The 16,315-nt window shown below is 42.7% G+C and overlaps 1 protein-coding gene across 3 annotated transcripts in view; it reads left to right on the forward strand.

Moving 5' to 3' along the window:
* Nucleotides 1-16,315, forward strand: part of SHISAL1 (shisa like 1) — a 217,937-nt gene that overhangs the window by 163,347 nt on the left and 38,275 nt on the right. For 2 of the 3 annotated variants that reach the window (XM_040345812.1, XM_040345813.1), the window contains exon 4: nucleotides 11,903-12,188. In XM_040345812.1, the coding sequence (XP_040201746.1) occupies nucleotides 11,903-12,188 (286 nt within the window). Of the gene's footprint in view, nucleotides 1-11,902; nucleotides 12,189-16,315 lie in introns of those variants that run through there. The other variant, XM_040345814.1, reaches the window with a different exon arrangement.

Raw genomic sequence — 16,315 nt, forward strand, 5'->3', positions numbered from 1 at the left:
AGTGGGCATGCCGCCTACACCGCACAGCATCCCACTAGGTCGATGGATGCCAAGCAGAATCCGGGGAAGAGGTGCTACAGGTGTTCCTGCTGGAGCACTTCTTTGACAAACTGTCCCGGGAAGTCAGAGAATGGGTCCGGGACAGAAACCCTTTCTCCTTGTCTGAAGCAGCTCGCCTGGCGGACGAATACACAGACGCCCGCAAACTGGACAACTCTGGGGTCAAGACCACAGCTCGGGTGGATTATCGATCAGCGGCACCCCCGCCGGCTATTGCCTACAAACCCCAGTCGGACCATCCTACAACACCACATTCAGCGGCCACTTATCCTCAGAAGCCTAGGTTCAACTCCCAGGACTACTCACAGCCCATCAGGTGTTTTGGGTGTAAACAGCTAGGACACAGAAAGCTAGACTGTCCATTGAATCCACCCAGGCAGTCACAGTCATGGAGACAGCCAGAAAGGGGGAACCCCCACACATCCATGCCTGCGGCCCACTGCGTTGAGGAGGAAGAATATTGGGGCATTCTGCACGAAGCAGATCCGATACAAGCAGCTAACCAGGACAACAGGCAGCAACACAAGCAGACTGTCCGGGTCAATGGAAAGGTAGCCAATGGGCTACGTGATACTGGTGCTACCATGACCCTGCTTCAGAAGAAACTCATCCCAGAGAGCCAGCACACCGGAGACACCGTAGCCGTAAGAGTAGCGGGAGGCACCGTCTTCCGGCTACCCGTTGCCTGGGTTCACCTGGATTGGGGGGTTGGTTTGCGACATGTGAATGTGGGGGTGATGAAGGATTTGCCAGCAGATGTACTACTGGGGAATGATTTGGCCCCCCTTGTTTCTGCGTACGCCCCGATGTGTCCCGCTAAAGCCCACACAGTGACTACCTGTGCCCCAACCCGCGTTGCTGGAACCAACTCGCTTTCTGCTGAGACCCGGGTAAGACTACCTTCCCCGACATGTACTGTAGATCCGGCACAATATCACAGTCAAAAAAGGGAATGTGACACGTTGGCCAGTGAGAAATCAGAGATGCAATGACACTACGTCATGTATTATGAGATGTCCCGTGGCTTGAACATTGAAATGCACAAACAGGCCGAAATTGTCAAAAGATTAAATGGGATTTGCATCCAGGTGGTGCCTTATCTCTCCCAAGAGCATCAGCAACAGGTTTTAGGAGCCATTGAGAGAGAAAAGCAAGTGACTGTTCCAGAACTGAATTCCATTATTCACCTTCACCCTCAGCTACCGACCTGGTAAGCCAAATGGCAATGCTGATGGTTTATCCCGGAAAACAGACGTCATCCCGGCCTCCTAGTTCCGGACATCCCCAAGTTGACCCGAAAAGGATCAAGCCGGGTCTGCCGGAGTGTTCCACAAGGAGGGAGCCATGTAACAGGAGTCACTTTTGGGCACAGATTGAGCCAGGAGATGGGGTACACATGTTGGATTGTTTTGGCGTGGACAGTGATTTACAGTATATTCCTTAATGCCTGCAAAGAATATTCTATGACTCATTTCTATGCTTAGCCCTGACTAGTGACATGCTAATTGAGTCAGGGCTCCTGGAAGACATTCCATTGTCCTTGTGTAAAGGTGTGAATAGGTGTCAAGCTGTATGTGGAGACGGAATGTCTGCCTAGGGAACTCAGTGTGTGATGGGGTTTTGTTTGTTTTGCTGTTAATGAAGGAATGTGCAGTGATTAGACATGATAATTATAGGCCGGCGCTGACCTGTCTAGAATGGTTAGTAATTAGCCTTAGTGTGTGGGTGGGGAGTTGATTGTTCCTTTAATGCCTTGTACTGTATATAAGACTGAAAGAAACCATTAAAGTTGATCATTACATTTGGAACAAGCACAGAGCTGTGTCTCGTCTTGATTCTGGGAAAATAGGATGCCTGCTGATTTGTCTGTGTGTCAGATGAGCTGTCGTGGATGGGATGGAAGGTCGTAAACGGTGGTGACCGTTGCAGGGAGTATAAGGAGACCATGTGTGTGTTGTATGTATGGTAATATATAAATGTAAGAATGTGTCTTTTGATGTAAAGTCTTTGTTAAAAAAAAAATGTTTAATAAAAATTTTATTGAAAAAAAAAAAAAAACATTTCCTGTCCTAGGGCAACAATGCACCTTTACTGTATTTATAGAGGAGCAGCATTATCCATCCTAGGACAGGAAGAGTGTTACGGCTTCAGAACACCTCCCCCTCTCCCCACCTCTTTAACAGCAATTCCAAATTGCACGGCAATCAGTGCAAAACATGCAACATGCGTTTTCACTCTAAATGGTGCCCCAAATGCAGTGCAATTTTACCATGATTTGCAAGAGAAAAAATCACGATGCAATTGCTGCAAAACGCAACTTTAATAATTTCATGGAGCTTGTCGCCAAAAGAGGAACAGGAGCTTCTTATGGGTGACAAACGTGCATAGGGCAGCCCATTGAAGTGAATAGGCTGCCTTATGCATGACACATGGATTCACATGAAGCTCGCCCACACAAAATTACAAGCACGAGCGTGAGTTCCTGCTATGCAAATTGTGAAAGGGGCCCATTTGACCATTTTACCCTCCTCCAGCATCCCGAACACAGTTATCGGCACTGCACTCAGGCAAATGACAGGGTAGACTCTATGTGGGCGTTACAATCTCACACTGGGCTGACATGTCTGCTCTGACAAGGAGAAAATGCAAGTGAATAACAGAACACAAAGCTATTACTAAGACAAATAGCTGCACTTATAATACAACTTGGGTGGGGATTTAGATTATTTCGAATGGTTTACTGATTGTTCTTTTTGAAGGAATCCTTAATATAGATTATAAATCCACTTCAGTTCTTCAGCATCAACAAAATGTGTTCAATTTAGGGTGGACATCCTGCCAGGAGGAAGTAGGCTCTTATGCCGCGTAGACACGATCATTTTTCGGCATGAAGAAAACGTTGTTTGTCAAAAACGTCATTTAAAATGATCGTGTGTGGGTTACTCATCATTTATCAGGTTCTGAAAAACGAAAAAAAAAATTTCCGAACATGCTAAATTTTTAAACGTCTATTTAAACTAGGGTTGTCCCGATACCACTTTTTTAGGACTGAGTACGAGTACCGATACTTTTTTTTCAAGTACTTGCCGATACCGAATACCGATACTTTTTTTTAAAATCTGTCCCCAAATGCAGCCATGTCCCCCCACAAATGCAGCCATGTCCCCCCCACATATGCAGCCATGTCCCCCCCATATATGCAGCCATGTCCCCCCCCATATATGCAGCCATGTCCCCCCCATATATGCAGCCATGTCCCCCCCCATATATGCAGCCATGTCCCCCCCCATATATGCAGCCATGTCCCCCCCATATATGCAGCCATGTCCCCCCCATATATGCAGCCATGTCCCCCCCATATATGCAGCCATGACCCCCCCCCATATCCAGCCATGACCCCCCCCCCCATATCCAGCCATGACCCCCCCCATATCCAGCCATGTCCCCCCCCCCCATATCCAGCCATGTCCCCCCCCCATATGCAGCCATGTCCTCCCCATATCCAGCCATGTCTCCCCCAAAAAAAGCAGCCATGTCCCCCTTACCGTACATGCTGCCGCATCCCCGCTTGGTTAATACGGGCGGGGGAACATTACAGCTTTGAATAGCTGTAGTCTCTCGCGCCGCGCTGCGTATAGACACTCCCCCTTGCTCGGGATTGGACAGTTCACCCGAGCAAGGGGGAGTGTCTATACGCGGCGCGGCAGGAAAGACTACAGCTGTTCAAATGAATGCTGTAATGTTCCCCGCCCGTATTAACCAAGCAGGGATGCGGTGTAGCGGCGGTATTCGTTCGGCGGCGGCAGGGGGGGGGGTATTCTATTTTGGTATCGGGGGTATTTGTGGGAGTACGAGTACTCCCGCAAATACTCGGAATCGGTCCCGATACTAGGATCGGTATCGGGACAACCCTAATTTAAACTATGTTGTTTTTCGGGTTGTAAAAAATGATCGTGTGTGGTCTAAAACTACGTAAAATACCCGCGCATGATCAGAAGCAAGTTATGAGACAGGAGCGCTCGTTCTGGTAAAACTACCGTTCATAATGGAGTAAGCACATTCATCACGCTGTAACAGACAGAAAAGCGTGAATCGTCTTATACTAACACGGAATCAGCTAAAGCAGCCCAAAGGCGAATAGAACTTCCCCTTTATAGTGCCGCCATACGTGTTCTACGTCACCGCCCTTTGCTAGATCATTTTTTTAAAACAATTGTGTGTAGGCAACGTTGTTTTAATGATGAAGTTGGGAAAACTTCGTTTTTTGGACATGCTGAAAAACTATGTTTTTTTTCATGCTGAAAAATGATCGTGTGTACGCGGCATTACGTGTGTTTCTGCTGGCTGTCCCTTTAACAAGCAGTATGTCTTGGCTGTATAAGTTCGGAAAGCAGAGAGCCAGAACAGGGCAGAGAAAAAGACATTAAGATGAAAAGGTTATAGATCAAACGACTGCTCTGGCCCATTGTTCTGCATGACAATACTTCTGACAGAAAGTCCCTCAGCTGTGTCTGGATGGCGGCTGCTTCATATGCAGATGAAGGAAGAGTGGTACCTCGCCTGGACGTGCAGCCTCTCATTTCCATTTCAATTCTGGAATCCAATTAATACCATTTATAAATAAATCTATAATCCATCCATTAGGCCATCTCCATGGCAACTGTGCGGAGCCTAAATAACAAGGAAGAATCAGAAGACGGGTCCCCGAGAAGCTGTTTGCTGGGATTCCGCTTTCATCTCCCCGCTAGTAGGAAGTAACCCTTTACAGACTGACTCCAATCTGGGGGATGTTAAAGTGAACCTAAAGTTTGCCTATGCAGGGCAGTAATGTGACAAGTCTGCAGGAATACATTTCTGATATATCAATATATACACAGAAACAAAACCTTTTTCTTTTCAGGAAAGCTCCCTATTCACGGACGACTTACGCAAAAAAAAAATATTAAAATTTCGACGCGGGAACGACGGCCATACTTAACATGGCAATTCTATCTATACGCCGCAAAATACCAGCTTTAACTATACGCCAGAAAAAGCCGACTACAGACGACGTTAGAAAATGCGATGGCTGCGCGTACGTTCGTGGATCGTCGTAAATCGCTAATTTGCATACCCGACGCGGAAAACGCCACCCAGCGGACGCCAAAGTATTGCATCTTAGATCCGAAGGCGTACGAAGACGTACACCTGTCGGATCTAACCCAGAAGCCGTTGAATCTTGTTTTGAGGATTTGAAAGTACGCCGAAAGGAGGATTTGAAAGTACGCCGGCGTATCAGTAGATACGCCGGCGTACTTCGTCTGTGGATCTGGCCCGTAATGCTTGATATAGACACTTCCAAGATTTTGCTACATTCTAGCTACATACTGGGTGACTATTAATCCTTGAGGTTGATTTACTAAAGGGAAATAAGTTTAATTTAGCTTACTCTGCTGGCTTTCACCATACACCATACAATCATGTAAATTTATTTTTAACATTTTGCTTGCATATGATTGGGTATTATTTACAGAGTAAAGATTCACCACATGTTCTAAGCTAAGGGAAAATTTCCTTCCAAAGGGAACAGCCCTTAGTAAATCAACCTCACTGCGTTCTATTTCTCTACTTGCTTCAGATTGGGGTGGGATTATGGAACTAGAACAGGGGCTTTCAGACGTCCTATCCTGCTCTTGGACAATCAACATCTGCCTTGACACATTCCATGGTAACTAAATTAAGGTATCTGGGGTATCTTCCTGCCACTCTGGAACTGAAGAAGTTACTTTTGAAAAGCTATGAAATGTCTTCAATATTACAAAACAAGTTCAGAGGAATGTGACTAACTACTGCTATCTATACCCTGACCTGGATTGATAAATGAGAACCTTCACCGATTTGTTAATATTCTGATGTAATTTCTTTACATGACCCTTATCACACTCACAAGCCCATAACATGACCACATATAAAAGGCGGATTTAAAGTAGTTGAGATTCTGAAGAGGAAGTGCAAGAGTTGCTCGGTACTGGCCTCTATTGGTAAGAACCATCCGTGCAATCAATGAGTTTAAAGCTGGCCATAGACAGTTCAAATCAAACCATGTATGGGCAGCCTAAATGTACCAAATTGATTGATCAATCAACTTGAGTACAACCAGCATGTCAAATTTTACATGAGATTATCACTAGTGGCTGTTATAGCCGCTAGCAATAATCACTGTGGTTTAGTGTTAATTGGGGAATCTGGCGATTTTCTTTCCTGCAACCCGTGGTTGCAGGAAACAAAATTGCTCCATCTATGCCCAGCCTTACTAGGACATGTCGGCGCACATTTTGCAGCGATGGACGCTTGGCTCTGGCCTATCAGCTGTGAAAACCGTCTCGTATGAAAGACAGATGCTATTTACAAGGAGCAGATGGAGAAGCCACAGGCTGGGAGATGAATACATTCTTGTAGATTGTATTCACCGAGAATGGCTGTTTGTTTTAGCTTTGCGTTTAATTGGCGGTTTTCACATTGACTGTGACCATGACCGACAAAACAAATTACTGTACCAACTTTGCCACTGTAGATGTAAAAACTGTTATATTAAAGCAATTAAAAACAGAACTGACTCTGGCATTTATTGTGACATGTTGTGTTAAAACAAACTTGTAAAACATAAAGCCAGATTTAAATTGCTTTTTAATGTCATCTGTGTGTTTGGGGCGGACGTGTGGTTTTAAAACGTTCTTTTTGGTCTTTAAAATCCATGCATTGGCTTATTCACATCTATGCACTTGCAGTAGTATCTGTCTTTAATCCACCTTGTGGGCGGGGCCAAATCGATACCCTTCACCGTGAACATGCTCACCAATGCCCAGGACCAGTCGGAGACTGCAGTCATGTGAAAGTCTCACGTTAAGGCAGTTCCCCAGCTTAGAGATGAGCCTTCACTGTGTGCAGTAATAAAAGTACAGAGTTGGTGTCCTGTGTCACTACACACTGTACCTTCATGTATGTTGCATTAGGAGGGACGCTGCTGAACCTGAGCCCTCTTCACCAGTCTAGCATAAGTCTGTTACCTCACTCCTAGTTACAGAATGGGGTCCTGCAATGCACCTAGCGCGCACCTCATGAGCGCACTTTACTCCTTCACTCTCGTACTCCTGTGACCAGGCCATGGTTCTCCGTAATATGGGTTCAGTTCCGGCTGCTACTGGAAACCAACCGCTAGGAAGTGAGCTAGAACATTGCCCACCTCGCTACCAGAGGACCCATCACATTTACCAGGTACCATGCTTAATGACTGGGTGCATTGTAACTTGAAATAATGCTTGGTTACCCCTAGCATCTGTACTGCTCCTTTTGTTAAGAGACCTTTTGTAGCAGTAGAACTTAGTACCCCACATGTGCCTTACTGACCCAAGTTCTTTTGATACACCAGCACCAACATGCACCCCTTGAATAACCAACCAGACCAGGCTCAGGAACAGCTAATGCAACTTTACTGAAATGCTTTGTAGTACAGCCTAACATGAACAGTAATGTCATATAGCTAGATTCAGAGAGAGTTAGGCCGGCGTATCAGTAGATACGCCGACCTAACTCGGAATCTGCGCCGTCCTAGGTTTAAGTGTATTCTCAAACTGAGATACACTTAAACCTAGCTAAGATACGACAGCCTGCGCCGTCGTATCTTAGGGTGCAATATTTAGGTTGGCCGCTAGGTGGCGCTTCCGTTGAGTTCAGCGTAGAATATGTAAATGACTAGATACGCCTATTCACGCCCGTCGCAGTAAAGATACACCGTTTACGTAAGCCGTTTTCAGGCGTAAAGTTATTCCATCAAATAGCTGGACTAGTCGTTCCCGCGTCGAAATTTGAAAATTTTACGTTGTTTGCGTAAGTCGTCCGTGAATAGGGCTGGACGTAATTTACGTTCACGTCAAAACCAATACGACCTTGTGGCGTACTTTGGCGCAATGCACACTGGGATATGTAAACGGACGGCGCATGCGCCGTTTGTAAAAAACGTCAATCACGTCAGGTCACCCCCTATTGACATAAAACACGCCCCCTCATCCTAATTTGAATTAGGCGCGCTTACGCCGGCCCTATTTACGCTACGCCGCCGTAAGTTAGGAGGCAAGTACTTTGTGAATACAGTACTTGCCTCTCTGACTTAAGGCGGCGTAGCGTAAATACGATACGCTGCCTTAAAGTTAAGGCGGCGTCTCTGAATCCAGCTAATAATGTCCATATCTACCTCTAGCTGACTGCCCATGTGTACCTCAGAAAGGCAGTAGTAGTCCATTTTGGAGTTTGCCAGGTCTTGATTGTTCTCCAGAAACCCCAGTGCCACCGACAGACTGCAAGGCACAGCAGTCCCTCTTCACTGTAATTACGGCATGTCCTTCCCAATGTGGCCCTTCTGACCAGCCCCGAACCTGGCCTTCCCCATGTTTATACTACTAAGATGTAGGCTGGATAAAAAAAAAACAGGATCCGTAGCACACACATTACCTCATACATATAAAATCAGGCTCACTTCTGCATAGAAACCAATGAACTTCCAGGTTTTATTACCAAAGCTAAATTAAACAACCTGGGGTTAGAAGCTCATTGGTTTCCATGCAGAAATTAGCCTGATTTTGTGCTTTCAAGCTTTAGTAAATAAACCCCATTGTGTACTTAAAAGTGGGGTATGCCTGTACAACATATGACATCACTTCCGAATTTTTATTCTGTCGTACGAGAATTTTCATGACTTTAGTAAACTCATCAGATTTGATCTGAGATTTGCATGCAAAAAAAGATGGACAATCATTCGTCCAATAATCTCCTTGTGTGTACCGGGCTTAATGCCGCATACACACGATCATTTTTTAGCATGAAAGAAAACGTTGTTTTTCAGCATGTCTAAAAAATGACGTTTTCCCAACTTCATCAAATGATCTAGCAAAGCGCTGTTACGTACAAAACGTTACGACGGCACTATAAAGGGGAAGTTCCATTCGCCTTTGGGCTGCTTTAGCTGATTCCGTGTTAGTAAAAGACGATTCGCGCTTTTTTGTCTGTTACAGCGTGATGAATGTGCTTACTCCATTATGAACAGTAGTTTTACCAGAACGAGCGCTCCCGTCTCATAACTTGCTTCTGAGCATGCGCGGGTTTTTTTGTCGTTTTAGCCTACACACGATCATTTTTTACAACCCGAAAAACAACATTGTTTAAAACGACGTTAAAAAATGCAGCATGTTCGAATATTTTTTTTATCGTTTTTCAGAACCTAAAAAATTATGTGAAGCCCACACACGATCATTTTAAATGATGTTTATGAAAAACTATGTTTTTTTCATGCTGAAAAATGTACGCGGCATAAGTCTGTTGTTTTTCAAAAGAATAAACTCCTTTCCAGATGTATCAGTTTACAAGGATAAGACAACACATTTACCACTCACAGGTGTTGTTACAATGACCAGCTTTTATTTATTTCTGTAAAAGCTTTATCCCAAAGGTGGAAAAAAAAACTGTTACTGTAACTACTTAAAAATTGTGAACTGCAGTTCAGCTTCACTTTGTTAATTTATTTAAATCTGCAAGTACATGTAATACTACCCTCCCCCAGGCTGACAATGCTGCTCTCTAAAGGTGTCCCCTGTGCTCCTTCACCCAGAATACTCAAATACAGGAGGTGGGCTACTGGCCAGATCACCTGGTGAAAACAGAGGGGGAAAAATAAAACAAATGCAGCCACCACATCTAATGATTGGTAAGCTGCAATATATTACACTTTAAAAACGCTTTACAATGGAGTCTTCAAATTCCTGATGTTCCTGAAAGCGTCACAGCAGTATGTCTCAATGTTATGCATATTATTCACAATCTATACAGCATAGGGAAGCATGCCTCGCGGTCAAATAATTCAACACCAGCATATATTCTGGTGAAGTTTTTTGTTCTCTAGAGTCTTCTAAATACCTTTCCCCTTCCATAAAACCTTCATTTTTTGAGCTATGATAATACGTAATGAGCCTTCTGCAAATTCTGCTGTGTAGTGGGAATTGTTATGAGTGAGCGTTTCTTCCTTTGATTTATGACTCAGCTGCACATCTGGGAACCAAATATTTAAAGAGCCAGAGTCACCAAGACAAAAAAGGTACTCTATGTAAAAGATCTATTAACATACATGATTTTATCAGGGCAGCCATCACCCTCAGTATGATAAACTAAGCAAATAAATAAAAATTTACATTGCAATTTGCAAAAAAACTTTGTTAAACACCAATTGTAAAGTGTATCCCTAGCTCTAACATTTTGCTTTAGTTATGGTTGGAGTTTATTGCCATCTGTAAAAAGGAGAAGCCAAGTTTGTATCCTTAGAGACACTGAGACGGTCTTATCTGGCCTTCCTCATGGACTCATGGAAACTTTAAAATTTTCTTGGAAAATTGACTCCCAGGCTGCGAGCTTCCACTTACCTGTCCCTGTTTGAGTCCCTCTGTGCAGAACCCCTAGAAATGAAGCATCTTGTTTCCCATATGTATAAACTTATACTCGAGACCCAATCCATGAGTACCCTCTGTTTTATCCAAGAATGGGAGAAAGAACTCAATGCCAAATTTTCTCTTTCTGGTTAACACAGAGTGTGATGTCTGGGCATACAGCCAAGATAGCTAACATTGCTGATTGGAGGAAAGGAACACACCCCTCTCCTCATAGGCAGAGACTCTCAGAGCTGTTTTGTAATAGGAGCTGCTCTCTGCTACCCTATTTTATCAACCTCCTTTGACAAAAGAGTCAGGCTGCTTTTGTCTAAAAAGTAAAAAAAAAATGTCAGGCTGATAACAGAGGAACCGTTCTGAAGAGAGCTTTAAGGCCTCGTATACACGACCGAGTTTCTAGGCAAAAAACAGCAAGAACCTTGCTGGGAGATATTTTTTTGCAGAGGAAACCGGTCGTGTGTACATTTTCATCGAGGAAACTGTCGAAACCTCAACGAGCCAAAAAGAGAGCAAGTTCTCTATTTTCTCGACGGGAGTCTGATTTGGCTCGTCGAGATCCTCGACGGGCTGGTTTTCAACGAGAAACTCTGACGTCTGTATGCTAAGAAACCCGCGCTTGCTCAGATTAAAGTATGAGACGGAAGTAAAAGTAGCATTTGTAATGGAGATAACACATTTTTAAAGCTGTAACAGACTGAAAAGTGCAAATGTCTCTTACCAAACTTTTATTCAACATGCAAACACATGAAATTAGCAAAAGCAGCCCCAAGAGTTTAGCCAGTGGAATGGAACTTCCCCTGCCGTATGTGTTGTATGTCACCGCGTTTGAGAACAAGGAGATTTTGGCTTGACAGTGTGTACGCAAAGCAAGCTTGTCGAGTTCCTCAACAAGCCTAACAAGGAACTCGACGAGGAACTCGATGTGTTTCGCCCGTCGAGTTTCTCGGTCGTGTGTACGAGGCCTAAGACTTAGCTCGTTAAAAAAGAGATAACAAAATACTGCAGATATATGTGCCCAGCTCAAATTTCATGAATCAGGTTTAAATCCACTTTAATGCCCATTGCACCTTTAAAAATCAAACCAAAACCACCTTTCCCATTGGCTTTAATGCATTTCCCATAATGGTAAATTATCTCCAAATCTCAAACTTTTTGTTGAAATTTGGAAGGAATGAAAACTCTATTTCACTCGCCCCTACAGCAGAGATGCACCTTCAACATTCGTTCTGGTGACCTTTGTTCCTGATAGAGAAAGTAATAGGGGATCCAGCATTTTACAGCTGTCCCTCCAGTTTTTGAAAAAAGGACACTTGTTTTTTTCTTGTGGAACGTGTTTGAAAACTGCCTCTGATTAACATTTCTATTTTCCGCAGCAACTACAGTGCCCTGGTTGGCGTCTGGGTGTATGGATTTTTCGTGGTGGTCCTGCTGGTCCTGGATATGTTGTATTATTCTGCAATGAACTATGACATTTGCAAGCTATACCTGGCAAGGTGGGGGATCCAAACCAAATGGATGAGGCAAGGACAGAGACGGTGGGACAAGACAACACAGGAGCCTTGCCAAGCACAGACTCAGATGCCACATGCTGTACACACATTACAAGGAGACACTGTTAGCCCAACAATGATGTCCTTTCAGACTTCTACAGCCTGGTAAGACAACTGTTTTCTTTAATGACAGGACCGGACTTGAAATGTGCCCACTCTGGTTCTTTGCCGAAAAGTATATTGTGTGTATATGCTGTTATGTTGCAGGATATATTTGCCAATGTGGAACCCTGAACTTCTTCTAACCGCTTTCCTCAGACTCGGGAATTTTTTGTTGTAAATTACAAATCCAGCCAAATTGTGCTTCCTTCTTTTTGATAGAAGGTAAAGGTGAAACCTCTGTGAAGATTTATGTTGCTGGGTTCTTTGTAGAAGAGAGAACCTCTGAATTTAAATGCAATTTTGATATGCAGGGTGGAGTGGGTCCTGTTATGTGTGTAGGTAGTGCTTTGACTCTGCTTCAGCACCAGTGTTAATTTTGGCAGAAAATTTTGATTTTGTTTTTAGTCTTATGCCGCGTACACACGACCATTTTTAATGGTCTAGAAAAAACGACATTTTTTTCAACGTGATTCTTGTCAAGCCTGTCTTGCCGAAAATGCTCGAGCAAAGCGCGGAGACGTACGACGCGTACAACGGCACTATAAAGGGGAAGTACCATTCGGGTGGCGCCACCCTTTGGGCTGCTTTTTCTGATTTCATGTTAATAAAAGTTTGGTGAGAGACGATTCGCGCTTTTCAGTCTGTTACAGCGTGACGAATGTGCTATCTCCATTACGAAAGCTAGTTTTACCAGACCGAGCGATCCCGTCTCATAACTTGCTTCTGAGCATGCGCGTTTTTTTCACGTCGTTAAAGCCTACACACGACCGTTTTTCATGACCTAAAAAAATAGAGCATGTTCTAAATTTTTAATGGCCATTTTTCACGTCATGAAAAATGCTCTGGAGCCCACACACGGTCGTTTTTAATGACCATTTAAAAAAATGTAATTTTCACGTCATGAGAAATGGTCGTGTGTACGCGGCTTAAGTCTTATGCCGCGTACACACAACCGTTTTTCAGGTTGTATTAAAAATTACATTTTTTTTTAATGTCATTAAAAATGATCGTGTGTGGGCTTCAGAGCACTTTTCAGGTTTCTGAAAAACGGGCCAAAAAAAATTCGAACATGCTCTATTTTTTAACAACGTTTTTAACGTTGTCGTTTTTCGGGTTGTAAAAAATGGTCGTGTGTGGGCTTTAACGACATGAAAAATCTGCGCATGCTCAGAAGCAAGTTATGAGACGGGAGCGCTCGTTCTGGTAAAACTACCGTTCGTAATGGAGTAAGCACATTCATCACGCTGTAACAGACAGAAAAGCGCAAATCGTCTTTTACTAACACAAAATCAGCTAAAGCAGCCCAAAGGGTGGCATCATCCGAATGGAACTTCCCCTGTTGTATGTCACCGCGCTTTGCTAGAGCATTTTTTTTCACGATCGTGTGTAGGCAAGGCCGTTTTAATGAACGGGTTGAAAAAAACGTTGTTTTTTCTAGAGCCTGAAAAATGTAATTTTTTACAACCCGAAAAACGGTCGTGTGTACGCAGCATAAGGACTAAAATGGCATTTTGATTTGAGTCCTATTTTAGTCTTTAGTCAACTAAATCTCCAGTGCATTTTAGTCGAATAAAACTCATTTTATAAGAAAATATTGTGTTGCGCTGATAATCAAGTAAAAAATTGCATACATATATATATACACACCATATACATAAATAAGAACCCCCTACACCTCAAATCAGGGAGGTATATGTGCAAAAGATAAACAAAAACCACTCAAACTATAATGTGAAAAAATTCAAATAGAACCAGCAAAAATAGTTCATGGAAAAAACACAGTTCAGTACATAGGCTAATAGGAGACAGGTGTGAGATCCACAGTCCTTTGGTGTGCAGCTGTCATTATAGCAAAAAAAAAAAAAATAAAAAAAAATAAAACCTTTTCCTTCTGGACTCCCCGATTAACACAGGATATCAGCCGCTCATAAGGAGAAAAGAAAGATATATGGTGCAAATAACGTAATAAAATGGGAAATGAACCCTGCAATACAATGATTGCACTCACGGAACCTCGATGGTAAAAAGGCTCAACTGCAATCAGTCATTGAACGCCGCTCAGTGCTACGATCTCCTCAGAAGGATGGATTCGACCGTCGATCGCGTCACTCGGCTTCTCCCCCACGCGTATCGTCAATAGCCACTTGACTTATTCATGGGTTGCCATGTGACCATGTCAGCAGTCTATTTATACAAGCTGACAATGGAGGCAAGAGCAGAGGGGTGGATCCTTCACATCATTGCCGGCTGACTGGTGCGCTTTAGCCACAACATTTTAATGTGATCTTTACAAGCAAATAAAATACATATATACGAGACCATTTGGAACAAATTAAATGTTAAAATACATTATAAAATTCATTTATGCAACCTTCATTATGAACAACTAATAGCCTATACACGTCACTGCCTCCAGTGGTGAGAAGAATAAATACACCTAATATTACTCAACCACTTTCAAAAATAAATAAAAGAAGGCATAGATAATCACCCCCCCTAGTTGGTGATAGTAATATTACAAGAATTACTATAGACATGACATACAATGGAAGGGGATAAAAATCCCGCATACTGGTGAATCTTCACCAAAAAAAACACATGATCAGCTGATCAATAGGTTATAATAATAAACCCAGTCCATAAGATTATTAAAAAATATTAATAACAATATATAATGATAAAAATATATTGATAAAAATATATATATATATATTGATAAAAAATATATATATATGGATAAAAAATATAAAAAATGTATATAAAATGCCCCTAATTAGAAATCTGCGATGAAGCAATTGAGGTCAAACTCGATGTTAAGGCCATTAGGTGCCAGGGTAGCCATCTCGTGAATCCACCGAGATTCACATTTACTCAGCTCCCTGACTTTGTGACTCCCCCTCCAGTGGGGTATATACTTGTCTATGGCCCAAAATTTTAAACCTCTTGGATCATTATTATGGCATTGTTTGAAATGTCGTGAGACATTATGTTCATCACAACCTTTTTCAATGTTTTGTACGTGCTCCCTAATCCTTTTCCACATGGGTCTCTTAGTGCGTCCCACATACTGCAAAGAGCACGGGCACTGGAGCACATACACCACCCCCTCAGTCCTGCACGTTATTAGCTCTTTTATTTTATAGTCTTTTTTGGTCACATTAGATGAAAAACTGGAACATTTTTGGCCATTTTGATTTGTCTTCCTACATGCAAAACAGCGTTTGCAAGGGAAAAAACCTTTTCCTTGCCAAAAAGTCAGAACCTCCCTTTTATTTGGGGGGTCTGGGACACTTTTTGCAACTAGATCCCTTAAAGTGGGAGCTCTTCGATACACAACTTTAGGTGCGACAGGCAATACATCCTGGAGCTGCCTATCAGCTTTTAAAATCGGCCAATGTTTCCTGAATATTGATTCTAGTTGCCTGTGTTGTACATTGAAATTTAGGATGATAGGTATTTCTTGTTCCACTTTTGCAAACTTTTTTTTATCTGAAATCAGGTTCTCTCTTGATACATTCTTAACTTCCTCAATCTTTAGTTGAATAAAATCTTCACTGTAGCCCTTTTGTGTAAACTTAGAGCCTACAAATTTGGCCTGATCCATAAATGTATTATCATCCGTACAGTTCCTTCTGATCCGCGTCAATTGCCCTTTTGGTACGTTGATTAGCCACGGGTCATAATGACAACTGTCTGTTGGGATGTAACTATTACGGTCTACTGGCTTGAAGAACGTTTTGGTACTTATTTTCTGATTTTCCAAGGAGATTTCTAAATCCAAGAACTGGATAATCTTATCGCTTATAGTATAAGTGAGTTTTATATTTTTTCCATTCTTATTCAACTTTTCAAAAAATTGTTTCAGTGAGGTGTCATCCCCTTTCCATAACACAATGCAGTCATCTATAAATCTTTTGTAAACTATTAAAGAGTCCGGTGAATCATTATATATGGCAGTCTCCTCCCATTCTGCCATATAGATATTGGCAACACTTGGTGCATATTTGGCACCCATAGCTACTCCGTTAAGCTGTCTGAAATATTCCGATTTGTGCCAAAAGTAGTTGTGTTGCAAACCGTAGGCCAGACTCCTCAAAATAAAGCGTTTTTGCTTGGACACTAAGTCGCTGAATT

Source organism: Rana temporaria, chromosome 3, assembly GCF_905171775.1.
Source record: "Rana temporaria chromosome 3, aRanTem1.1, whole genome shotgun sequence".
In the NCBI taxonomy this organism is placed as follows: domain Eukaryota; kingdom Metazoa; phylum Chordata; class Amphibia; order Anura; family Ranidae; genus Rana; species Rana temporaria.